The 26,014-nt window shown below is 42.9% G+C and overlaps 1 protein-coding gene across 2 annotated transcripts in view; it reads left to right on the forward strand.

The window, feature by feature from the left end:
* LOC134565064 (tetraspanin-5-like) overlaps positions 1-26,014 on the forward strand; it is a 160,466-nt gene that overhangs the window by 93,939 nt on the left and 40,513 nt on the right. For both annotated transcript variants that reach the window (XM_063424440.1, XM_063424441.1), the window contains exon 2: positions 18,209-18,259. In XM_063424440.1, the coding sequence (XP_063280510.1) occupies positions 18,209-18,259 (51 nt within the window). The remainder of the gene's footprint in view (positions 1-18,208; positions 18,260-26,014) is intronic.

Consider the following 26,014-nt stretch of genomic DNA (forward strand, 5'->3'; position numbering starts at 1 on the left):
GTGTTTCATATGTTCAGCCCTCCTACTGCTCCAATTTGTGGTCACCTTTCTTCACTATGTGAGGGAAAGGACATGCGTAGCTGGAAAGGATTCTTGCTGATAGCTCCACAGTTGTGGTCACAGCTGGTACTCTCTTACCCTGTTTCTGGGTAGCCCAGTGCAGGGTTAATTGCAGAGTTTGTGCAGCAGGGAAGGACCAGATTTAAAGGTCTCTTTCTGTTTCCTGGTGTTTCAGCTCATATAAAGAAATATCTAAAAGTATGCAAATACAATGAAAAAAAAAACCAAAAACAATTCATGCTTTGAAAGGTTTCTAATGGCCTTGTAGTGGATGAAAAGCAGCACAGGTTAATGGGGAAATTTTCTAGGCTGAAGTGTTTTGAAATGGAAGAGAAGGCAGGCAGAGCATCCTGGACTTTGCTGGGCATGTTTGTCAATATACAAATAGTTTCAATTGCTTCAAAGAGGATCAGTAAATGGAATTATTGAAAAACAGGAAAAAATGTGTTTGATATTGCTTTTCCTTGCTCAGTGAAACTTTATTTTGTTCTGTTTCCATTTACTTCCAAAATTTAGAATCAGCTTCCAAATATACTTGCTCTTACACAAAAGCAAGGCTGAAAAGCAGGAGAAGCTATCTTGAGTGGTTTCCTTTCCAAACACTTCTCTGGGAAAACATGCCTTTCAAGTTGAATCCTTTCCTGTTGCTTGTGTTTGTCAGTTAGTGGCTAAAAAGTGAAACTCTGACACTATTAACTTTGGGTAAAACTTAAGCATTATTTTTCAGATAAGGGAGAAAAACAAAATAAGTTGTTTTTCTATGTAGTATTGCTTGAACTTTTGTGTTGCAAAATGTTTATTTTCTCTTCTAGCATGGATGGAAGTTGCAGTGTAGGCAGAGAGATGTCAAGAATGATTTAGCAGTTTAATGCTGTGCATGTTCTCCTTTACTCTCAAGTTTTTACCCTTCCTCTGCCAGGGTACCCTCTTGACATTGGGGTTTTTAGCAGGAATTAATTGTCGCCAGTTAGCAGTTGAGATGCACCTTCTTTGCTGTATAAATGCATCGTTAGAATTATCTGTTAGCTAATATATAGGATTACCTGTAGTGTGGAGTAGTACTTCTTTAGAACATGAAGCCTTTCAAGCAGAGTTGAGGAAATTCCTGTGTTATAAATGCATATTATATAATTGGCTTTTCGCACATATTAAAATGAATATCCTATGTGTTATGTTGGGAAGTTATGCTGTATTCAGATAGTTTCTTTCAGTAATATGGTAAATGTAGTTTTTAGGTTATAGAATAATAGTAAAATAGAAACTATGTTATGTAAACATGCTTTTGTAATTAGCTTGAGAAATAGAGAAGATAACCAAAGAATTTTTTCACAGTATCCTAGCTTGATAAGAGATAGCAGCAACGACTCGAAAAAGGCTCTGAGAAAAGATTTATGGCATAGCCTGCGACTGAATGGAGCCATGAGAAGACCAGATTTATAGATGGAAGGGAGAAGGAGGGGGTTAAGAATAAACAGGAACACCTATGATTTGAAAGGAATGTTTGAATCATGTATGTAATGTATGAATATTCAACACACTAGTGTTTTTAAGGGATGAGTTTTTTGTTAAGCGGTGTACCCGCATGGTGAATCCCATGTGAAGGTATCCAGGCGCCTGTAAAAGAATACTTTGATTAAGAGAGGATCTCCTCCTCCTTGGTCCTTTTTGGATGTTCTTGGCACTTTTCGTGCACTGTCCCATTGAAAAATCACCCCATGGAGGTGTGGCAGTCTACCCATAATGATGAACTTAAAAGGCAGGTCCGGGTCACACCGGTTGGCCTGCTGGGTAGACATGGTGCCTTGGACCTTTTCCAGGGCCTTCCGTGCCTCTCGGGTAAGTGTCCTATGAAAACTTAGCTCCTCTCCCCCTTTCAATAAATCAAAAAGGGGCCAGGTCTTCAGTGGTCAGACCCAGCCAGGGCCGCACCCAGTTCAATGCCCCACACAGTTGATGGACATCCGCAAGGGTACTAATTTTGGTCTTTACTGCCAATTTTTGCGGCACAATGGTCCGCTTACCGATCTCCAGCCCTAGGTACCTCCAAGATGGCATCCGCTGAACCTTGTCCTCCTGCAGCTCGAATCCTGCAACAACCAATGCACTGATTGTGAGGTCAAGCGTGTGGGTTAGCAGGTCATCGTTGGGGGCGCAAATGAGGACATCATCCATGTAATGATGGATAATGACCTTCTCTGTGGCTGTGAGGACTGGGCACAGCAAGGAAGCGACATACCATTGGCAAATCACCAGGCTGTTCTTCATCCCTTGCGGGAAAACTCGCCAATGGTAGCATTTTCTTGGGGCCTCTCGGTTGATAGAGGGAACCGAGAATGCAAACGGTGGGGCATCGTCAGGATGTAGGGGAATTTGGAAAAAGCAATCTTTGGTGTCAATGACTGCCAATTTCCAATCTTGGAGGAGCATGGTCGGGGAAGGCACCCCTGGCTGGAGTGACCCCATATCTTCAATGACGTTGTTAATTTGCCTGAGGTCATGAAGGAGCCGCCATTTGCTTTTGTCAGCCTTATGGATGACAAAAAGGGAAGAATTCCACGGTGAAGTGGTCTCCTCGATGTAACCTTTTCTCAGCTGCTCTTCCACGAGCTCATGAAGCGCCTTTAATTTTTCTCTCGAGAGTAGCCACTGCTCTACCCACACTGGTGTGTCTGTTTGCCAATTCAGCTTCTGGGTAGGGCGCTTCTCAGCTACCGCTGCCCAAAAATCCTGTGAGGGGTCTAGGATGTGAGTTGTGACCCCCTAAGGGGCCATGAGGTCTTGTCCAATCAAAGGTACCTTATAATCTAAAATGAAAGGGCAGAGGCTTGCAAATTGCCCTTTCGGCCCCTCAATTTGGACCACGTCCTTTGATTGTTTAGCTAATTGGATGCCTCCTACACCCTATACGTGTCTGGCCACATTTTGCAAGGCCCAATGTGACAGCCAATACCGTTCAGGCATGGTTGTCACATATGCTCTGGTATCCAGGAGACCCTCAACATCCAGAGTCTTCTCTCCCACCCTAAATTTGCATATTATTTTCGGTTTGTCAGTGGTGATCTTCTGGACTGGGCAGGCCGAGAGGACATCATCTTCTGTGGGGTCCACGGTAGGAATGGCCTGCGCTACAACCAGACCTCCTGCGAGGAATGTTGGCAGGTGGGAGCAATGCAGCCAGAGAACGAGGCCGCTGGGATTAGTTCTGAGTTTTCCCAGGATAACCTCGATCTCCTGCAGAGTGTATTTGCAATCCCTGATGATGAGGAACTCACCTTCGATCTGAGGCCAGTATTCTAGCTCGCTAGGGTCAGCAGGGAGAAGATGCCAATCATCATCATTCAGGAGCAAAGGCTTTGTCAGCTGCAACCTGTAAGGTTCAGAGGAAGAGATTGTTGTTAGAATTGGTCTGGCTAGATCGCATTCAAAAGGTTTTGTCATGTCCAATAGATTGTCCATAGAACTGGACTTTGTCATGATCCCTCTACATGAGAAGGCACTGTTGTATCAATTGAGTGTTTCCCCTTCCCATTGTTCCCTGCCCGGTCCACCCTATTTATGTCCTGGCACATGGTGGACTCACGGTCCCCATCTAGTTTTTTTGAACCCTTGGGTTCAGCCCAGGTTTCCCTCCCTCAGGTTTCTCCTGTCTCCCCTGTTTTTATTTTTAAAGTCCTCGAACTCCTTCTTGAGTGGACACTCGGACATCCAGTGTCCAGACTGTCCACATAAAATGCAGGATTTATCTGGAGGACGCCGAGTCTGGCGAGGCAACGGAATGTTGGCAGGCCGAGCAGATGAATCTATGATGATGGCGTCAGCAGCTGGAGCCTTCAGGGGATGATTCTGGGTCATGTGTCTTGGATGTTGTCTTGGAGGAGGGTCCATGAAAGGAACCTTCACTTGGCAGACCTGTAACATACTTCTCAAGGTCCGAGGGGGGTCTAGAAGAAGACTGAGGATTGCGGCACGGCAGGCATCATTTGCATTAAGAAAGGCAATCTCCTCTAGTATTCCCTCCCTGGCATGTTCTGTTTTGACTTGGATTTCAATGGCTCATGTGAGCCTCTCTACAAAGTCTACAAAGGATTCCAATGGCCCTTGTCGAATCTGCGTGTAAGGTGGAAGGGGACCATGTGGCTGCAGACTGAAAAAAGCCTTGCCTGCTAATTGTTTCAGGATTTCAAGGTCTGGGACAGGAATGGCGGCAGACTGCGCTGGGGCAGTGACCCATTGTCCCTCACCATAAAGATGTTCTAGGGTCAGGGCATAGCCCTGTTCATCCACTGCTGTGTCTGGGTTCAAGAGCAAATCAGGGAGGGCGTCTTGAGCAGCTGCCTCCATGCCCGTTCCCAGAGTTTATACTCTGTGGATGTCACGAGGCAGGAGAACAACTGTTTGATGTCAGCTGGAACTGCCACCACACCTGCAAGATCAGCAGCGAGAAGTCCCTGAAAGTAGGGACTTTCCCTACCATATTCTTTGTGGGCTTTACAGAGGTCCTTGATAATAGATTGGGAGAAGGGGTGCCAATTGGGATGAGTGCCTTGCCGTCTCCTGCCTCGTTTAAATGTGACTGGGGCAAGTTTTGGAATTTGGTCTGGGTCCTGGGTTTCAGGCTCCTGCCCCTCATCTTCCTGGTTTCCATCATGGGAACGGGGAAGGGGGGAGTGGGAACCGATGGGGGGCTTGGGAACCAGAGCTCCAAGATGGCTGCCTTCAGGGAGGGAGCGTGGTTGGGGCAGTAGTCAATGACACCCTAGGGGCATGTCGGTGGGCAGGGTGAGTGGGTGGGGTTTTCAGAGAAGGCGGGGAAAGGACATGGTGAGAAGTGGGAGGAGTTGGGGATTGAAAAGGGTTGGATGAGTGAAAGGGATTATGGGAAGGAGAAGGGAAGGACACAGAGGACCATCTGGCCACGTGGTCGCGGCCATTTTGTGTCCTGAGGGAGTGGGCACAATTTTGAGGTGGCTCAGCCTCTGCATAGCTAAAACGAACTCTGGCCTTTCTAACTGGGAAATGTGGGGGTGGGCAAGGTTCTCGGAGTGCCTGGCCAGGGTAACTTGAGAAGTCCTGAGCAGTCTGGCCAAGACTGTTCGGGTGGGGGGGGGGGGGGGCGGGGAACCTGGGGGTGAGACACTAATTTTGAAACTTTGAGAAAAGCTAAGGTTACAGTTAACAATAGATGTTGCTGATTTAGCTGAAATGAATAGATAAGCTTTGCTGAAATCAGTTAAAAGTTAGAAGATGGTTAAAAGAAACCGGATTTAAGATAAGCTACCCCGGATCTAATAACTCATTGCTTGTCAAACAGAGAAACTAATCAATACAACACAAGACTTCCTGTTTCCAGAAACCAACTAAAATAGTCCTGGAAAACAGGAAACAGGGAGTTCTACCATCCATCAATCACATCTGCATTGAAAAGGTTGAAAGTTTAGAAAAAGGAAGACTCATTTTACTTCCTCCTTTTGGTTACCACTCCTCACAAAAAGACCACCGACCCATTTCAGGGAACAAACTACGTATGCTTAATAGCCTTGTTGTCAATTAGCACACGAAGCGGAGAAGAGGAAGTGACAGGGATAAGAATATGCATTTGTATTTTGTGTATTCAACATTTTTGTAAATAAAAGACTCTGTAATTACCTGTGATTTTGGAAGTGTGCATTAGGGAGCTATCCCACATGCTGCCCGGCGTCGCAATAAACATACACTTTCTAACTTTAACTGTTAGAGAGTCTTTTGTCTGTCACAGTTGAATATTGATATTAGATCGATATTCATATTTTAACAAATCACGGGGAGCCTGAGCTGACGGGCTGGCTGCCTGTCGCTCCCTTTAGAATTCCCTTGCTTCGGGGAGAAGGTTTTGGACTGGAAAGAGGGGAAACTGGGGGGGGGTTGCCCACAACTCGGCAATTTCTCCATCCCTTTCCTTTTCAAAGCAGCAGTTTTAAACTGCAGGGCTAGATAAGCAACTTTGGGAAGTGATTCGCCCCCTGCCTCGCCTAATTTCAGGATTTTGTCTTCCACTGTGTGGAAAAGGCATATTGTGTGCAGATATTTACTATATGTAAAATGCTAGGTAGAAAAGTTATATTGTATTAACATTTGAATAATATAGTGCATGTAGTTTTGTAATTAACATTAAGCTTTAGTAATTAAAACTGAAGCTATGTGTATGTGGTATTCTTTATAACTCAAGAAAGAGAGCAAATAATCAAGAATTCTTTGCACAGAGATAATGGTTGCAGACACTTGAAATTTTCTAGTGAAGAAGAATTTATGGCCTTCTTATCAACAAAAAAGAAAACTTTTGAGGCCCCACAGACTTACCGGCGTCTGGAGATTAACAGAAGACTTTCATGACATGAACCAGCTGAAACTATTTGTTTTAAATAAAATATGCATAGTCATGAGGATGATCCTCAAAAGAGAGGGATTTTTCCCTAGTTTTTTGCCTTCTCCTGACTAGCCTTTGTCTGGGACAGGGAGGGCCGCAGCCTGGGCTGCTTCTCTTTGTTTATTGTCTCATAAATTGTCCTACTCTAAATTCTTTAACTTTTATTATTGTATGTGTATTACTAATTTTTTTATATAACCATTTTTATTTTTATTAAATTTTGAAAAATCACAAAGTGAGTGATTGGCATTTATTACACACTGCATGCCAAAACTGGGCGCAGTGAATGGAAGCAGGGGATGTTTGGGGAAAATGGAGAAATAGCCAGCAGGCAAACCTTTTCAAATCGCCCTTAGGGGGCTTAACTTGGGCAGCATGCAAAACTTCAATTAAACCATAAAAAACTCTCTTTTGTGCTGCAGAGAGCTTAGCACCCATTGTGGCTCTGATGATAAACTGCAGCACACACACACGAGACTGAGCACAAACAGGAAAAGCGAACTTAAAACCTAACACAAGCTCTCTTCAAAGCGGGATGAGCTGCACGTGTCTCCGACCCCTGGGGAGCCACGGGAACTTAGACTGGCTGGTAACAAAGCCGACCATGAAACTGCCACGCCGCGCTGACGGGGGCTATCCGCTGTGCAAACTTTGAATGTCTGGCTGCCGCGCCGAAAAGCCGCAGGCTGCCGCCGCACTGCGCTTCTGCGGCTCGAACCGTGTGGCACGAAAGCAACCGCACAAATTAAAATCGTGAAAAAACACCACAAGAACTAAAAGCACCGGAGAGGGACAAGCCGAGGAGGGGGCCAACACCCACAACTCCGGGGCTGCGCAGCTTTGGTGCCTCCAATTCAGAGACCACCGTGCTCCCGGTTCGGGGAAAAATAGAGGTTCCTGTCCCCGGGAGGGAACAGGAGGAGCTCACCGAAGCTCCAGAGTCAAGGGGAAAGCTCAGTCTCAGGGAAATCTCCTCCTGAGGGTGTAATAAACGCCAATCACTCGCTTTTGGAATTTTTGAAAATTTAATAAAAATAAAAATGGTTATATAAAAAAATAGTAAATACAAATAAATACAAGTAAATATAAATAAATAGTAATACAAATACAATAATAAAGGTTAAACAATTTAGAGTTAGGACAATTACTGAGACAATAATAGCAAAGAGTACAGCCCGGGCTGGGTCCCCTCTCCCTAGACCAAAGTCAGCAGGAGAAGGACACCGTTATAGTAGAATTCGTCTCGTAAGAGGAGTCACTTCCTGATTATGCATATTTTATTTAAAACAAAACAAGTCATTTGGTCCTTGTCAAAAACCCTCTGCTAATCTCCCTAGGCACCTTTTAGTCTGGGTTCGACTTGAAGTGTTGGTCTTCAGTTGATCAGGAAGGCATAAATCTCTCTCTCTGGAAAATTTAGGGGTTTCTGCAATTGTTATCTCTGTGCGAAGAATTTCCTGGTTATCTTCTCTTTCTCTTGAGCTAAAAAGAATACCTCACACACACAGTTTTTATTTTTGATTACTACAGCTTAATGTTAATTACAAAACTACATTCACTATACTATTCAAAAGTTAATACAGCATAACTTTTCAACCTAGCATAATACATATAGTAAATATCTGCGTAGAACCATATAATATGCATTTCTCACAAGGGGAACTTCTGGTGCTGAAGAAGCTGGCCTCCTCAGCTGTCAGGAGCACACCCCCCCTCCCCCACGCGGGGAGCTGCTACAACTGATGGTAGCTTGCCGTCCAGGGATGAAGCGCAGGTCCGGGGCTCAGAGCGCCCCAGTCCGCCGGTCTTCTCTGGGGGGTCCTCCGATATCTCAGGGGGCCTTTCAGAACTCAGTCCTGCCCTGCCCAGGCTAGCTCAGGCACCGTGGCAAGCAGCAGGTACGGCTGGCAAGCAGCGCAAGCCAAGCCGATCCAGTGGGTCTTGGTTCCAACTAAACCTCGAGGGCACAGGTTGCAAGGGGCAGACTATGGCGGAGAATAAAGGGAGGAGCCGGCCGAGTAAATCCAAGGGGGTTTATTGAGGGGTCAGGCGGAGCCTCCCCACCTGCCAAGAACTTGCTCTGACCAAGCCAGTTTTTGCTTTTTCGGACCCCCTTTTATGGGGGGGCGGTACAGAGGGTGGTGAGGAAGGTACAACCAATTGGCTTCAACACAGGAGAGGCTAGGGAGGTGACTGACACAAACGAGGACCACACATAAGGGAGAGGAGGGAATTTTCCCCGAACCTAGCCTATCACTCGAAGCCCCTCAGAACTTTCTAGCCCGCAGGCAGGGCTCTGAGATGACAGGCAGGCTCCAAGGAGGAGGGGGGAAAGGACTGACACCTAACAGTTATTGGGGGATTACCAGGGGCAACTAACAGGAAGGCAAAACGGGGGGTACAAGGAACAAACCATCTTACAGAGAGCTTAGAAAAACTTATAAAGAACTCATTAACACACCACTACAAGGACGGGCAAATCCAGCCTTATTTAGTGGCAATAAAAAAGAACCTGCAGGAGCTGAGAAAGAAGGGAATAGTTATGCAAAGCACCCCCCTAGGGTTCGCAATTCATAAAATAAAACCAGGGGATGAAGTGTTAATAAAAGCCTGGAAAGGAGTTTCCCTAGCACCACAGTGGGAGGGCCTGTTTCTTCTTCTCTTAATCACAGACACTGCCATGAGGACAGCTGAGAAAGGTTGGATACACGCTTCTTGGGTGAAGAAAATCTAAAGACGAGAAGAGAAGCCTGAGTGGAAAGTCACCTCCTCTCCCAGAGACCTGAAGATAAAGCTGCACCAACACGATAAATGACCGAGGAGGACACGATAAGGTGTTCAAAAGCAGGATGTCCATGCTACCCATGTATTCATTTTGAGTGTGGTTATTGTCAGGAGATTTGGGTTGTGCATCGTAGACTGGGATATAGACCTAGTGGCTTGTGTGATAAGTGCCTAAAAACGGAGCAAGAACTGACCAGCTTGATCTTAGAGCTTGCCACGAATTTGAGGGTACTGGAATTAGATTCTATTGAGTGGTTTCACATATTCCAAAAGGGGATAGGGGGGAAATTGGATTTGAGAGCCCAGGTCCTAGCAATAGAGTGCTGAAGGACTAATAAGGTACCCTGCAGCGCAGATACGGTAAAGCTATCCAGGTGGGGCGCCTTTAAGAGGAGGTATGCAGCTCGGCCAAATTATGGAATCCCGGAAGAATTTCCCTGCTGCCAAGAAGACAGATTACCTCGCTGCTGGTGGCAAGCCAGTGGGCAGAGACGTAGGCAGAGGGATACACCTATGGGGGATCCTAGTGGTCCTGAGCCTAGTCGTGTGCCCAATGGTGGGTCAGCCTCAGGGAGCTCAGCTTAGCACCAAGAAGGAGCAAAAAGCTGCGGAAACCATGGCATACCGAGCCCCGGATAGCCGCCAGAAGGACAAGAAGTTTGGGTACTATGCCTTTAACGGCACTGTTTACATCAGGTGGAGAAATAGCTGACCAAGGCCCAAAGGCAATGCCTAAGAATGAGCGGTCAGACTTGCTATTGAAACAGAGACAATGTGAACCGCTTGGGAGATAACAATGAAGGAATGTGCTTAAAAGAAACCTTTGGCTTATCAGATAACAAGGAATTAAAAGGGGGAGCCCAACAAGTGGATAGAAATCAACATTGGGGTAGTAAAGATTGGCCAACAGAAAAGATGTTACCTGCAACCTGGGCTTGAGATGGAAACGGGAAATATGAAACCCCGATCCATCTGCAAGATAGGCTCCTAAGGTTGCAGGCAGTGGTAGAAATCATTTCAAATCTTACTTTGGATGTCCTTGAATTACTGGCTAAGCAGCATCCTCAAATGGGGGGTTTTAAATATCAACACCGGGCAGCATTAGATTACTTGCTGGCTGAAGAAGGAGCCTCTACAAAATTAAAAGGAATTAAATATCAGACAGGGATTGACAGTTACGGGGAAACTGTAAGGGACCAAGCCGCAGAGATTAAAAAGGTGGCACAATTACCCATACAAAAAGGGGACTCAAGGCTTCAAACCTCATGGTGGGATCAGCTATTCGGGGAAAGAACGTGATGGGAGAAAATAGGACTCTTTATACTATGGCCCATAGCTGGAAAAATAGCCTTGCCTTGCATAACACCTGGCCTCATCCATTCAATATATTTGATAGTAAAAGGCATACAAGTACTGAAAATAGTGAATTTAAAGGGGAGAAAAGGGAGCAGGGCAGCAACAGCATTGGCTAACTTTGAGGCACGGGCAAGAACAGAAAAGGATAACCATAGGGGTAACCTTCCGCAAGGATATTAACAATTAGAAATGGTAAGAAATCAAGAACGGAAAAAGAAACACGAATTATATGTTAAAATTATAAGGGGGGGGGGATTGTGATAAATTGTTGTAGTTTAAATTTTAGGGGGTCCCCGGGGGGGGGTCTCCCAGGAAACCCCCGGGTCTTAGGGTCGTGGGTGTTCCCGTGCTGGCAGGCAGAGACTTTAGGTGGCTGCTGAGGTGCTGATCAGATGAGGGTTTATTCAAAGTCTCACTCTAGGCAGGGAGCATGGTCCTGCAGGAGAGGGGGAAGGGAAGGGGAGAGGGGGAAGGGGGGAGAGGGAAGGGGAGTGTCTGGAGACCTCTAGGGGCAAAGAGGGCAAGACCCCTGCGTTTGCACTCTTAACACAGAGGTTCAAAGTGGGCGCGGTGACATTCTCCAGCCAATAGAGTTACAGATACACGATACTGCAGGGAGGGTACAGACTTGGGATAAACCATACATTTTCTAGGGGTGGACGAGAGTATACCATTTCCATAAAATGCAATTCCACAATTCACCCTTTTTTTCTTTAAAATGTGAGAAGAGAAATATGACATATGACAATTAACAATTTAAAAATGAAACAGTAATGTCATGGGTTGGCACTGGCCAGATGTTAATGCACCCATGAATATATGTTTTTTCTCTAACAACTCCTGTGGGATGTGATCAGGAACAGAGCAGAGCAGGCTTAAATCTTGAAAACAAAAAAAACGCACCAAAAACTTTATTAATTACATAAGAAAAGGGACAGAAATACTCTTAAACACACACAGAGACAGAAATAAAAACTTCTTAGAACATTTCTTCTCCCAGTTTCTACCTCCCCACCCATCACTTTTCACAGACCAACCTTTGGGTTTTAGCTCAAACAATCACCACTCAAAAAACTAATCTTCAATTCAGCAAGGGAGAGAGGAGTCTCTCTCGCACCACAAACTGTTCTTCAGAAAACAGGGGTCTACCCCTTATGTGTTCCCATGTCACCCATAGCACCGCCCGGAGAAGTCTGCTAAGGTGACACTCTTTTTTCCTATGTCCAGCGCTCTCACCGCTGTCTCATAGGCCAAAACTACATACAGGGCTTTTTAAGGATGCTGCATGCCGAGCTCTCCCCTTTTTACCCAAGGGGCCGGGGTTCCAGGAGCAGGTCTGCCCTGAGGGCAGAGGGAGCCACCTCACCCTCCCCCTCTTTTCTCTGCTCGCTCCACTCTTCCAAGTGCCAGTCACTGTAGCAAAAGCAAGGGCAGCTGCATCCACCCAAAAATGCAGTTTATGTTCAAAAGAGACTCAAGTTCAGTCCATGGCTGACATTATGCAAGAAAAGTCCAGCTCCAAAGGCTACTCCTCTCATTCTTCCATCGGGTTCCTTCCAATCATGCTTTATCACCTCGGTCCCAGGCTGCTTCCTTCTCTTTTTTTTCCAAAATCACCAGTCATGAGAATCAATGTCTAAGAAAAGTTTCTTTCTGCTAAGCAAGGGTTAACAGTTTTTTCTCGGCAGGGTGCTGCAGGCTGAGGCACTCCCAGGCTCGGCAACCCCCCACGTGGCTGGGCACCTTCTCCTGGAGTTTGGGGGGGGAAGAGGGGGTGAGCACACACAGAAGGCACTTCCACAATTTTCCACCCCTCCATCCTGGACGGGGCAGCTCAGTTCCAGTCCTGTCCACTCTCTTCTTCTCCCCCGGGGCTCCAGCTTACCTTAGCCCGACCACGTGTTTTCCCCTCCCCCACCCAGCCTCATGGCTGGGCAGGGGAAGGAGGCTGGAGACGTCTCTCTGCTGAAACCGGGATCCAAAAAGAGGCCGAACCCCCTTGGGGGTCCTGCTTTTAACTCTTTGTGTCCTCAGAGGCGTGTCCAAACCTCCGAGTGACCAATCCAGGTGCTAGCAGAAAAGCTGATCACTGATTGGACTGCCCACATCCCCCTGGAAAAATTCACCTCCCCCGCAACCACGACAAGTAACTACACAGTTTTGCAGCATGAAACTAAATACAATTGCAGATGTGGGATAATTCGTGTTTATAATGTATGTATAATATAAATCAAGTTGTGCCCTTTAAAATAAATGGTCAAAATCATTTGAGACTGGGGTAGACAGATTCGGGAATTGAAAAACGACTTTGCTGGGAACTGGGGAACGACCGAATTTACAAGAGAAAGGAGAGAAGGTCCAAGGAAGATGGGTCTTCTCTGGAGATGGGACTGCGAACAACCCAACCATTACCATCGAAATGGATCTTGCTCTGCCATCGGGGACACGCCATCGGGGACACGCATCTCAATGCGCAATTCCCAGAAGTCGTATGTAATATTCATCTCCCCGTGGAAGAACTATTCAACCGACTGGACGGTGAGGATGAATCTACATGAATATGAAGAAAAACTGAAGGGATAAAGAGAGTATGAAGTAATGCTCTGTCCCGCTAAAAAAACTGTATATTAACAGGACTCACAGAACCGAAGGTGTGAACAGGGGGAGCTACGGTGCAATAGAGGCCGCAGCTAAGGTTCACCCAGTGTCAATCCCAGGATTCGACACTGATTCTTTGATTGTTGGCTTACCCGAAATTCTGTTCATTGATTTGTTTAAAAAAATTAATAAAATCATTTATTAATTTGGAATTTGCTTTACATTTATTCTAGTACACATCAGTGGCATGAAGGAGAGAAGAAAACTGAAACTTCATTTTGATTTCTACTTTGGTGCTCTATCTCTGTCAGAGCTACTTAAAAACAAACAAGTGACAGAATCAACAACTAAATCCTTTTTTGACACAGACAAAACCAGACAAGCACATTAAGCTCATTTTTTGCCCTGGATTAAAAAGTAAAATTACTTTTTTGGCATAAAATACTTTAAAGAGGCAGTGAGTATTGCAGATAAAATAACTTTGAGTTAGTCTGAGCACAGACTGCTGCAGAGGAAGTTTTTTGGGAAAAATTGTCCATTTGGGGTTTTGGATTTTGGTTAGGAACTTGTCAGCGCTGCTTTATATATGTACAAAGCTCAGGAGTCATGTGTTTTCCTGACTGTATTTCAGGATGTGAAATGCTGTACTTCATGTTGTCCTGATCACTGCTGTGTTGGTAAAATACTGTACCTTGTGTTCTGGGCTGTGCTGCTTGAATCACAGCAGGAAGTCTTAGTGAATAACCTACAGCGCACTAGAGGAAACACTGAAGTGCCCGTAGGAATCCTGGTAGTCTCCATGTGAACACCACGCACAAAGTTCTTGTGACACCTCAAAGGAAGGGCACGTGGGAGTTTTTTACACTGCAAAAATACAGGACTTAAACACATCTCCCACACCCCCCACCCCAACAAGCCAGAAAAGGTCTAGCCAGAAAGCTCTGGTTCTGAACTCTGACAGTTTTTCCAAGCTTTGGCTGGTGTGTTTGTGTTGTCACAAGTTTTGGGGGTTAGATTTGTTTCTTTTTCACTTAGAGAATTTTTTCCCATAAGTTGCTAGGAGACTAACGACTGAGTGCTTGACTAAAACAAAGAAGTGGCCAAAGGAGACCAGCAGCACCAGGCTACACCTATTGTTTTTGGGTCTCTGGGAGTTTCCCTCAGAGAGGGGAGATAACGAGGTTTGGGAGAAGTAAAAGACAGGGTTGGGGGCAGCTTCACTCTCTTGCTCTGGGCATCGGAGAGAGAACAGCCAGGCTGCTGCTTGCTGCAGGAGTTCGCTGTTACCCCTCGTCCGGTCTTGGAAAATTGACCACCATCTGCTCGTGTGCGCCAGAACCCTGAGCTCGCCTCCTCCTGCCCTGCTTGGCCGGCCCTGTCCCGCCGCCGCTGTTCCTTCGGCACTGCTTTGAGGCTTTCCACTACTCTGTGGCCCTGCACTGCCCCTGCCCTGCCAGGACATCCCTGCCGCTCCAGCTACCACCAACAGAGCTTCTGATGCATCTCATCCACCAACCTGGGATTTTTCCACCGCTACAGCTTGGTGCTCTCAGAGTCCCAAGAGATCAGACTGCCCTGGGCTTTGTGAAACCAAAGCCCCTCGAGGTTCTTGGTTTTGTTTATTATTAATGCTGTAGTTGTTATTGTTTGTTTGGCTTGTTAGACACACTAGTAAAGGACTGTTATTCCTACCCCCATACCTCTGCCTGAAAGCCCCTTTAATTTTCTAAATTAGAATAATTTGGAGGGAGGGGATTTGAATTCTCCATCCCAAGGGGTGTCCTGCCCCTCTCTAGCAGACACCTGTCTTTCAAATCAAGACAACAAGGAAGGTGAAATTACGTGCTTGCACAAGACTTCCACCTCTCACAAGTGTTTAATGTAACTACACTTGAATGCATGTGGCACATTAACCAACCTCTTACTGCTTGGCCTGCTCTGTCATCTTTTTGGTTGAAAATTGGTACCAAATTATTTAAGGTCAGGTGAGATGAAAAATTCCCTATGTTTAGTAATCGCTGGTTACTCTACAATTAAATGCCTCTCAAAGGTTTTCTGGCCTTTTTGTTAGTGTTTGACCCAATTGCCTTTCAATGCAATGCTGTGTGATGCTGCATCCCTACCAAAAAAAAGAATAATTTTCCTCCATGCAGGCAAGACTGAGAATAAAATATGTACAGCTTGAAATGCTGGTCAATTCACTTCGGAAAACAGCATGTGAATTTCACAAGCAGAGTAACAGTACAAGTACTGCTACACCTTCTACTTTTAAATACATTTACTCTTTATAGAAAAGAAATATGAAAACATTTGGGTTTTGTTTGTTAATAGAAAACTTATGACTGGGAAAATACTGCTATGCAAGTTGGTTTTTTTTTGGTAAGGCAAATGCTCTAGAGAAATGTTTTAATATTCTCCTGCAAATTATTGTATAAAAAGTAAAGAAAAAAAGGAAATCAACATTTTACATGATCTGTAGCAGTGACCATTTATAGTTAGGCCAGATGGTCTTATTAGATGTCTGTGGAGAATTGAGGCTTTTTCTCTGTAAAGTGTATTGTTGATAATGAGGTAAACTTCCACCTTTTTATTGATCATTGGAATTACTTCCAAATTATTTTAGGCTTGGCAGGAGTTTCTTTTGTAATTGTCAAGAAAATCCAAAGTTAATCCTGGTGAGAGGTGTAAGTCTTCTCATGATCATCTGTTTTCTGCCAGTGGGGGTTTACGGAGAGCATTTCTGTGTGCTTTATCCCCATTGCAGGCTGTGTTTGTGCAAAGGTGGGCCTTTCCTAGGGTGTGTCTGTAGGGGCTTAGGTGAGTGGTCTGCCTACCTCTGTATTTTGTCTCAAGTAGAGCAAGTAAAGATTCTCCAGGGCAAGAGGCATTTAGCCAACAAAATATGCATGCAACAATCTTCTCCTGATTTCAATCTCCCAATGAGTGTCAGTGTAAAAACTTTCTGAGCCAGAAGCTGCATCAGAATCACATTTCAATAGCTATGGACCATTCTGTTAATTATCTATTTTTTTTTTCTGAATGCCATTAAGCTTTTGATTTCCACAGCATCCTGTGATAGAGTTCATTATTTCATTCAGAATCTTTTTTCTCCTAATGGATCTTGCTCGTTGTTCCTCATTTGCTCTTCTTCATCTGCTCAAAAAAGCATTTCTGGTTTAGGATATGGAGAGGACTGGGCAGCATGTCATTCTCTTATCCTTTTGAGAACTCTAAGAACTGAGTTTTATTGTTTGTTCTTGACAGAAGCTAGACAACCTTGTTTTTTAGCTGCTTAAATTTAGCACAGTAAGGTCTGATCACCCAGTCTGTAAACGGGGATGAGCTCGGCCTGGCTTGAGACCTCTGTAGTTTAAGTCACCTTTTGCAACCCATGAGGTAATCTTATCCTTAAGTTTCAAGTTCTGGTGAAGGATCAGGATACTTGACTGAATTAAATTTATATAAAGTCAGTGAAGCTGGGCTTTTGATATACAGCTGATACGTATGAATGTAAAGTTACATTCATATGCACTGATCAAATACTTCCATTCTAGTTTTCCATGCTTGTTCTGTTCAAAACCATATTAACCTGTTCACAAAACATAATGTTTTGTGCCTCTTTACAAATAACAATTTGCCACTTCCAAATGTAACCTATGGATTTTTATAATATATAGCTTCCCCCCCCCCCTCCTGTTTCTTCAACTGTGGTGCCTTTGGCTGTGTAAGAAAGAAGGAAAGGCACCTGTTACTGCAAAAAAAGAGCTGCATTTGTCTGAGAGAGATTTGGAAACTTGAACAGCTTTATCTCAAATTTTAAATAATCACTGTAGTCAGGAAGATTACACACAATCTTTTGGCAAGCTTTATAACCATAAAAAAAAGCAGTCTTGATATAAGTAAGATGACCTTTTTTTTGCTTTTTTTGTGGTGTATCACAAGAGGCTGTACTGACTTCCTCAAATCCACCAGTTTTATGTTTGAGCAACATTCTATTACATGCCCTGAAACGACAATGAAAATAGTTTTCTTTTTAGTTGGCACTTTTAAAATCAGATATGCAAGTTGGACAGATGGACATTTAGAGATGTGCTCAGACATCTACTAAATGTTTTTTAAACATTTTATGTGATTGATACTGTATCATGCCAAATATGCAATAATGATGTTGGGAGATGGAGTGCTTATTCTGCCTGTTTTGCTTGTTTCACTGATCATTAGTGTAGCTTTTGTATGAAATCCCTGTAGATTTGGAGGGAAATGATTTGGAGGGAAAATGATGGAGGCCATTTTAAATTATTCAGTTGAATGGAGAACACAGGGATATAACAAAATCAAAGATGGCGTTCCCTTTTTCATCATGAGGGAAAGACTGTCTTTTGAGTTTGGTGCTGTTGAATCCCTTGGAGGAGAAAGGGAATTGAACTTCCTTTATGAAACAGTGAGTATCAGAAAAGTTATCAAATGTTAGCTGCAGTGCTTTTAAAAATTCATAGTCTTTCAGACCAGTCTTATTTTTATTTTTTCCCCTCAGAAATTATGGGTTATTTTATATGGATAACATTGCTAAAACTGATAATAAATGTGTATTTAGGATTTTTTAAAATCACTTTCTCAATGGGAGAGCGCTGCAAAGGCATTTGTTTTGTGCAGGCAGTGGTGATGCAAGAGTAAAATAGCAAACAAAAGTGTTATTTGACTGTGGAGTTTGCTTTGAGTCCTACAAACTCGAAAAGAACCTTGCTTGCTCGGTACTGATAGACACCTATTGCACCTACTCTTCCTGTGTGGGACATCCCAGGGTTGTGCAAGTTTTAAATTCTTCAACTTAAAAGTAGTTGAATTGTAAAATAAACTAGATACATATTGTAAAACTCTCACTGAGCACCCCTCAGTCCTGATAAAATTATTATCCAACAGAGAGGATGAGTCAATATGTATCTTTAAAAAAAACAGCAGACAAAACCCACCACAAATTTCTAATTCCACTTTTTTTCATTTTTTTAGTTCCTTGGCATAGCATTTCTTGGGATTGGATTGTGGGCATGGAATGAAAAGGTAAGTTGAATATAGCACCAAACTTTGTTTTTCCTCTTTATCTTTTTCTGATGAAATATTGAAACAGTAATATGCTTCATATTTTGTGTTCACACACAGTTCCACACAGTGGAACAAAATCAAGCCTCTCTGTCAAATAAAACCTTAGCTTGGGTCACTTAGAGGAACACTGTTGGAATCATTCCCAAGAATACCTTGGCAAGAAATGATGACTGACACTTGCCCATAAAATAACCATTTCAATCCTTGCACACTCAGACTGCAGCTCAGATACCAGAACACCCTGCTAGGGCAGTATGGTCAGTGTGTCCCCAGGAATGGAGGGGGAGCCTACATGTCTTAGAAGGCAGCTTCCTGAAAAATACCCAACGAGGCTTTGCCTTAACATGGCGTATTAATTGCTGTTCCTCTTAAAAAAACAAACTCAAAAAACTGAAAATCAAGATGAGCCCTGAAAACCAGTGCAAACCTGAGGCAGAATAACTGTTGTTTTTTCTTGTGCAAATGAAACTGGCCACTAGAACACCCTTTGTTGCAGGACTCATATCAGCTTTGAAATGGGAAGTATGTGTGTGGGGGGTGAGCGGGCAGGGAAAGAGAAAACATTTCTGAAACAGAGCCTAATTTTTAGTTTGCTTGCTGCAGAAATTAGGAAGAAGATAAAATGTCAAGGCATAATTTACAAAACAAGTCAGTATGTCTTGGGTTACTGGATGAAGAGTTTGGCTTGCTGAAAGACAACAGCCGAAATTAAAGCAAATATTTCCTTTTCTTCTTTGTTTAAAAGATTGAAAATTACAAAACCTGGCTGTTAACAATGGTGCTGTGTTGTTCAGTTACATAATAAGTTTTTCTTATTTTAATGAAAAACAGAGTAAGCAATAAATTGATCTTCACTTAGGGCATAATAACTGGTACTTGCAGCAGAACAAATAAGAGATTTGGAAGCTCCGGAGTTCTTCCTCTAAAAAATTCAGGACAAATTTTGAGTTGTTAACTTATATTCTAATTTCTCTGTGTGTGTGCCTTTGATGTAGATCATTACAAACAGTAATGGGATAATAATTAATACACACTGTATACACCTATATAGATGTATAGGTACATTTACATGCCATATGATACTGATGTTGGATAGCTCACACAGGCTTAGAAAGAGGTACTGTGACTTTTTTTATTCAGCAGAGGTGTAAAAACATGTTTTATTTAATACTCTAAACATACTCTCAAAGCTTGTAGCTATGTCTAAGCCCCAGAGAACTGCATTGTTTGGGAGTGGCTTTACAGAAAATATTTGAACATTTTTGTGTCATTACAGCAGGTAACACAAATGATTCCTCTTTAGAGTGGATGAGCAGGTAAAGGGAAAACAACTATAATGTTTGAAGTCTCAAGTATGCCAGTCTTAACAGCTAGAAGGTGTTCTGGTGGAATCCTGGTTTGTTAGGGTTTACATATTTTCTGTATGGGAAAACATGTACCCTTTCCTAGGGAAAATGCATTCAATTCATAATTGCTAATAGCCAGAAGCAAAAGCTCTTGTTTTTACTTGAGATTTGGACATCTGTTATTGGCGATTGATGAGAGACGGGAAGACTGATTCGGTGATCAGAATTCGATTTTACTCAGGTTTCCCAAAAGCTTATATACTATTTCAAACAGGTTAATAATTTCTACTACAATAATCAGGTTAAAAATCACACAGAAAACTCATGCATTTTACAACAATTCTTTGCTTGCAGAAGTTGATTGAATCTTCTCTCTTCCCTTAAGCAGGTGTAATCCCATCTCCTGTAATCTTCACAGTTCTGTTTGTTCCTGCCATGGCATCTTGGTTATCAAACTAGCTATGCTAATCAAGTCTGTTTGACTCTCTGTCTTGTGTATTCCCAGATCTCCTTCTTCTGTATTAACCAAGAACACCCCCTTGATGGCTTTATTAATTAATCTCTGCACACACTGAAGCAAGCAAGGTATAATAACTAATACAATTATTATTAAAATCATTACATGCATTCCTATCCTAAGAAAATCTTTTAGCCAAGGTGTCAAACCCCAGCCACTAAACAGGTTATCTAGCCAAGATCCAGATTCTACCTTTAAACACACTGTCTTTTAGCTGCTGAATGCTTTTATGGATAGATTCTGAGTGATCAGAAAGATTCATACAACACATTCCATCGAAATCTTCACATCCATGGCCCTGAGCAAGGAGGATGAAGTCAATGGCAGCACGGTTTTGAAGGGTTGCATGCCTTATACTGTCAACATCTGTTAATAAATTTGATAAAGCTGAGCTGGTGGCATTTGTCTGCTTTGCCAGCCAGCAGGCTATCTTATTTAATTGACTTAAGGCCTTTTTTGCAGCCAGTCCTGGCAAAAGCAAAGAAGCCCAATTCATCTGGGTCACAGACCACAAAGACAAGTCATCATCGCAGTATTCATCAAATGCATGCACAAATTTCAAGCGGTCGAATTCAGCAATGTGTGTCACATCTGTCTGTCAAATTTGCAGGCTCTGTAGACCTCTCGGGTTGACCCCTGTGTTCACATTAGGAAGGGAGCAACGCTGACAGTCAGGGCATATAGAAATTATATTAGAGGCTTGTGCTGGAGTTAATCTGAAAAGTCTTACCAAAGCCCCAGCATTTTGGTGAAAAAAGGAGTGACTCAGTTTAGCTTGCTCTATTTTGTTAGGCAAAACATGCTGCACTGATAAGGTTAACAAGTCTGCCTGGGCAGTTACCTTCAGTGAGAAAGCCCTGTAGATTGGAATGTGACCTGATATGCATCACAAAGTAAGGAGCCCTCCTTTGGTCTAACAGGGAGACCAGCAGTTTTAACCAGGAAAAAAGAATGTCATTTTTAACATTTTTCAAAACAGAATTCTCTGCTCTCTGTACAATACCTGAAACATATGCGGAGTCAGTAACCAGATTAAAAGGTGTGCTGAATTTCTGAAACACTCTGACCACGGCAGCTAGTTCCACTATTTGTGGAGACCCTTCAACAACAGCAATATCAGATTGCCAAGTTCCAGTTTCAGGGTCCCTCCATACAATCACTGATTTATGCGTTTTCCCAGACTCATCTGTGAATATTGTCATATCTTGCAAAGGAGTCTCACTTCTCTTTGGCTTGGGGATTAAATTAAAAGACGAACTTAATAATTTGTGTTTAGGCGGATGGATAGATATCTGCCCTGGGTAATTTGTTAAAGCAATTTGCAATTTTTCAGACATCTGTAGCAACCAATTCAAATAAAACATTGTGAGAGGTAGATAGATATGATCAAAATCTTTCCCAGCGAGAGGTCAGTCTTTGACAAGCCTTGACAATCAACATGGCCATAAGTTCATCTTGCATGGAAATAGTCTTGGGCATATTGTGAGGCAAAAAGACCCATTCGATAATTAGCCGAGGGTCTGGTTTTTCTGAGTCCCACTTGTTATAAACGCCAGGACAAATTTATTGCCAAATTCAATAGTTTGGTTTATTAACATCTAAATCACAAAATTTAGAATCAAATTATAACAATTTCAAACAATAAAAACAAAACAATACGAACTCCACGAACAGTGAAACTTACTTGACAGAAGTTCTCCCGGGAAAAGCAGAGTCAAGGGTGACCCCAGAGACACAGGACCTGGCAGCCAGTGTCTCTAGCTGGGTTCACAAATTTGCCCACCTAAAGGCCCAACTTAAATACTCTTAACTTCCCCTTTGGCAATCTTCCTCCCATTGTTTCTCTAATCATCGGCCATTAACTTTATTTACATTAAATCTCGAAAGAGTCCCCGGGCATATTCAAATGCTAATGTCTAGAGTTAGTCCTTGCTTTGAGTAGGTGTGTGATGACCGATGTAAGTCCTTGCTGGCACGTCTTTGCTGGCACGTAGCGTTTGACCGTTGCAAGTCCCGATGAGTTTTGCTGCACGTAGGCAGGGGCAAGTCATCAGCGCCCCGTGTTCTCACCTTCTATTTTTGGAGCCTGGAAGATCAGGGAGGTGCTTTACAGAAATTCGTGAAACGTGCGGGTTGAGCAGACACACACATACCTTCATACAATATATATCACAGTTCCCAATCTATAATTATTTATAGAACATGAATTAAATAACTATATTTCCCACAACTCCCCCATTTCTTTTCTTTTGGCAATAATTTTAATTCATGTTTTGTATTTAACTTAATTGTTTTCTTCTCTCGAGTTTCTTGTTCTTTGGAGAAACACCTGACTAGCGATTCTTGAACTATGTTTGCCTTTTCTGCTTTTCTTCTATCTTTCTAATTCCCATGTCCCTGACTGCCTTTGAGTGCCAGCTAGTTACTTGTGTCTTAACAGGGGTAACTTTTTGGAGGAGCCTTATGTCACAGGGCTGGCTTTTCACTGAGCACACAGCTTGGTTCACACTCCCTAGAGTGATCTGCAGAAGCTTCCCTCTGTCTGGCCTAGCGTCTGTCGGGTAGCAACTGAACAACAGGGAAGTTTTTCTCTTCGCGACAGCAGGGGCTCTCTGCTCGGACTCTCGGGGTGGTTCGGCCGGCATACCTCCTTTTAAAAGCTCTCTACCGAGATTACTTTACTTGCTTTGCCACACACGGCACTACATTAGTTCGACGGCACTCAGCGGCTAACACTTGGGCCTTTAGATCTAATTTTCCCTTTAACTCCTTTTCGTATATTGAATACTACCTGGGATAATTTGGTTCTATTAATTCTAAACGTGTGGCACAGTCTAAGAATCGCATAGTCAGAGTGTGTTCTTCTTCAGAACACCTGGGGCATAACCCCAGCAGCTCCTACCCCTACTTGCAGTGCACTACTCAAATTTCAAGACAATGGATATATGGATTGCAGGGGCATCTAAGTTCAGAGCAGCGCATGGATATTTGTTCTGCCATTTGTTTCTGATATTCTGGGGTTGGAGTTCTTTCTCTTTAAGTTTCTGGAGCTCTGGATTCGCTTTTCCTGATGTTCTAACACCTTTCTTCTGGTTACCCTTCTCTCTCTCAGTCCTCCTTGTCGGGTGGTTATTAAGTTCTCTTCGAGGCTCTTTTAGGCTGCAGCTTAATGTTTCTAGGGTGTTGGCATCTTCGGTGCAGCTGGACCTTCAGATCTCTGGGGGAAGAGATGACTTTCCATTCGGGGTTTTTCCTCGGGGCTGTTAGTTTCTTAACCCTGGAGGCGTGTGTCCAGCCTCTTTCAGCTGTTCGGATGGATGTATCTGTAGTTAAAAGGACAAGAAAGGGTCCCTCCCAATGAGGGGTTAATGACACCGCTTTCTAAGCTCTTATCAGTACTTTATCTCTTGGTTGTATATCATGAATATACATCGAAATCTTGCAACTTTTTCAGATTGAATTTACTTAATACTAAATTCTAAACTAGCTCAATACTACAGGAATATTGTACAGAGAGAATCCCTGTCATGTCTACTATCTAGAAAATCTGAATATTAGAACAAGTTATCTAAAACAATTTTGTTAACACAGGTTTTAGCTTTTTAAAGAAAAATCTAGTTTAAAAAAAAATAGATGAGCACAAACAATTTGGGCTTATTTCAAGAATTAAACTCAGCACATTCAGAGTGATTTGGCATACAGACAAACATTCATAAAACCCAGTATCTTACAATGCTCGGTGACAACAGCAGTTTCTAGGACAATCAGCTGTTAAGGTTACACACATCTTCACTCAGTTTCTACAGTCTCAGTGCAATGAGTCTGCACTACTGCTAATTAACTGAACTACAAATTTATATTCCAGACCCTTACTCAGCACATTCTCAGATACACACAGCTAAAAGAAGGAAGCAACTTGAGTGAGACAATGGGACCACCTTCTGTCCCTATTTTCGATGTGCACCCTGCCATGGCCATTTTCACTCAGCCTCCAAGAAGCATCTGCCTTCACAACTGCTTCTCACTCTTGCTTCAGCCACCCCTAATGATCAGCAAAATTAACACAATTCTAGAAGTACTATCGGACTTTTCAGCTCTGCTGTTAGCTTGATGGCGACACTTCTTATTTTGGTTTGTAATTCTACTGCCTCGTAGCAATTGTGACTACACTCTTCAGATCTTCCCCAGGACAGAAACTGGGCGGGGTTTCGAGCTGCAGCAGTACGGAGTTCTAACTCTGGGGAATTTACCAGAATTGCCTCATATTTCAATAGCCGGGATTCAGTAAGCTATTTATCTGCATTCTGTTGCAATATACTCTTAACATTTTGAGGGGTATACATTACTAAAGGGGCACCGAAAGTTACTTTCTTTGCCTCCTCTACTATCAAAGCCACGGCCACAATTGCCTGTAAGCATGTGGGCCATCCTTGGCTAACAGGATCTAATAACTTTAAAACATACCCTACCGGTTTCCTGGCTCCCGCCCACTCCTGTGTAAGAACTCTATACGCCGTGTGATTGCTAACATCTACGAAAAGCTGGAACTCCCGGTTAATATACCGGGGCAGTTCTCGTCAACTACTCGTGCAGATCTGTCTACAAACTATTTCTTACAGACAGGATCAGCTGCAGACCCCTATTTCAGTGGGGCAAGATACAATCTTGCAGCAGTAGCTGAAGTGACTTCTTCACTTCATCAGGGAGCTAATTCAAACAATCAGTGAGCAGTACAACTTAATAAAGGATAACTTTAAGCAAAATTTGTACAAATTAAGAGAAAAACTTAAGACTTCACTTATAATCCTGGGGGAGTATTTTAACAAGACAGAAAAAAAACAAAGCACACTAAATAGAAGAAACTATTACAAAGAGCAGAACTTACTCTGTAATAAACTATGCATTACTTAAATTCGGAACTTAAAACTCAGAAAAGTTTTTTAAAGCCAGGAGTCACTGTAAACATCAGGCCCCGGTAATCAGACAGCTTTATCTAGTATAATTATCAGAACATTAACACTACTGCTTTTTACTTCAGTCTAAAAAAACTTCACAAACTTAGCCTTTCTTAACAAGCAAACTCGAGATAACTTGTGCCTAATTCTTAAAGTAAAGCTCTTGTATTTGCTATCCATTCTTGCGTATTATTAAACTTAAATACACAAGCAAACACTGACTAAACTTAACACCGGTGACAAAATGCTGCCTCTCATACATCACTTACTCTCCACCCCTGAAAACACAGGCACTAGGGCAACCTCAAGGTTCACATCCTCCAAATTGAGGAGCAAGTAAGAAGACATAATATTAAAGGGACAACACAAGCCATCTCCTTCTAAGGAGTCAATAATTAAAATTAAGAATCCCGGTTCCCAACTAGATAAAATACATACAGAATAGGAACTGCAAAGAATAAAGAAAAATCCTGTAACTACTAACACAGAGAATTATACCACTTTCCCAACTTAATACTAGAATCCTGACTCTAATTACTATTTTAACACTATCTCGACAGAGAGATTTAGTTTCCTGCCTCTCAACAGCCACTTTAATTTGGGCTTCACCGGCTACATGCTTCAACCTTTTGAAAGAAAAACTGAAACACACAAAACCCTTGCAGTACACTGTCTGCCAACACAAATGCCATATTCCTGCTCAAGCTAACAATCTGAATTCAAAATGTAGCAATTGTTTTAAACATAGACGAGCTACATCTACTATACTATCAACTTTTTGATTTGCACAAAATCCTCACATGCAGTAGACAGACAACTAAAAGGAAGATATATTTTCAGCTTTTCAAGAACAAACACTTAGGTATTTTTTACGCATAAGTATAGCTCTCATTCT

This window comes from Prinia subflava (assembly GCF_021018805.1).
Source record: "Prinia subflava isolate CZ2003 ecotype Zambia chromosome W unlocalized genomic scaffold, Cam_Psub_1.2 scaffold_32_NEW, whole genome shotgun sequence".
NCBI lineage: Eukaryota > Metazoa > Chordata > Aves > Passeriformes > Cisticolidae > Prinia > Prinia subflava.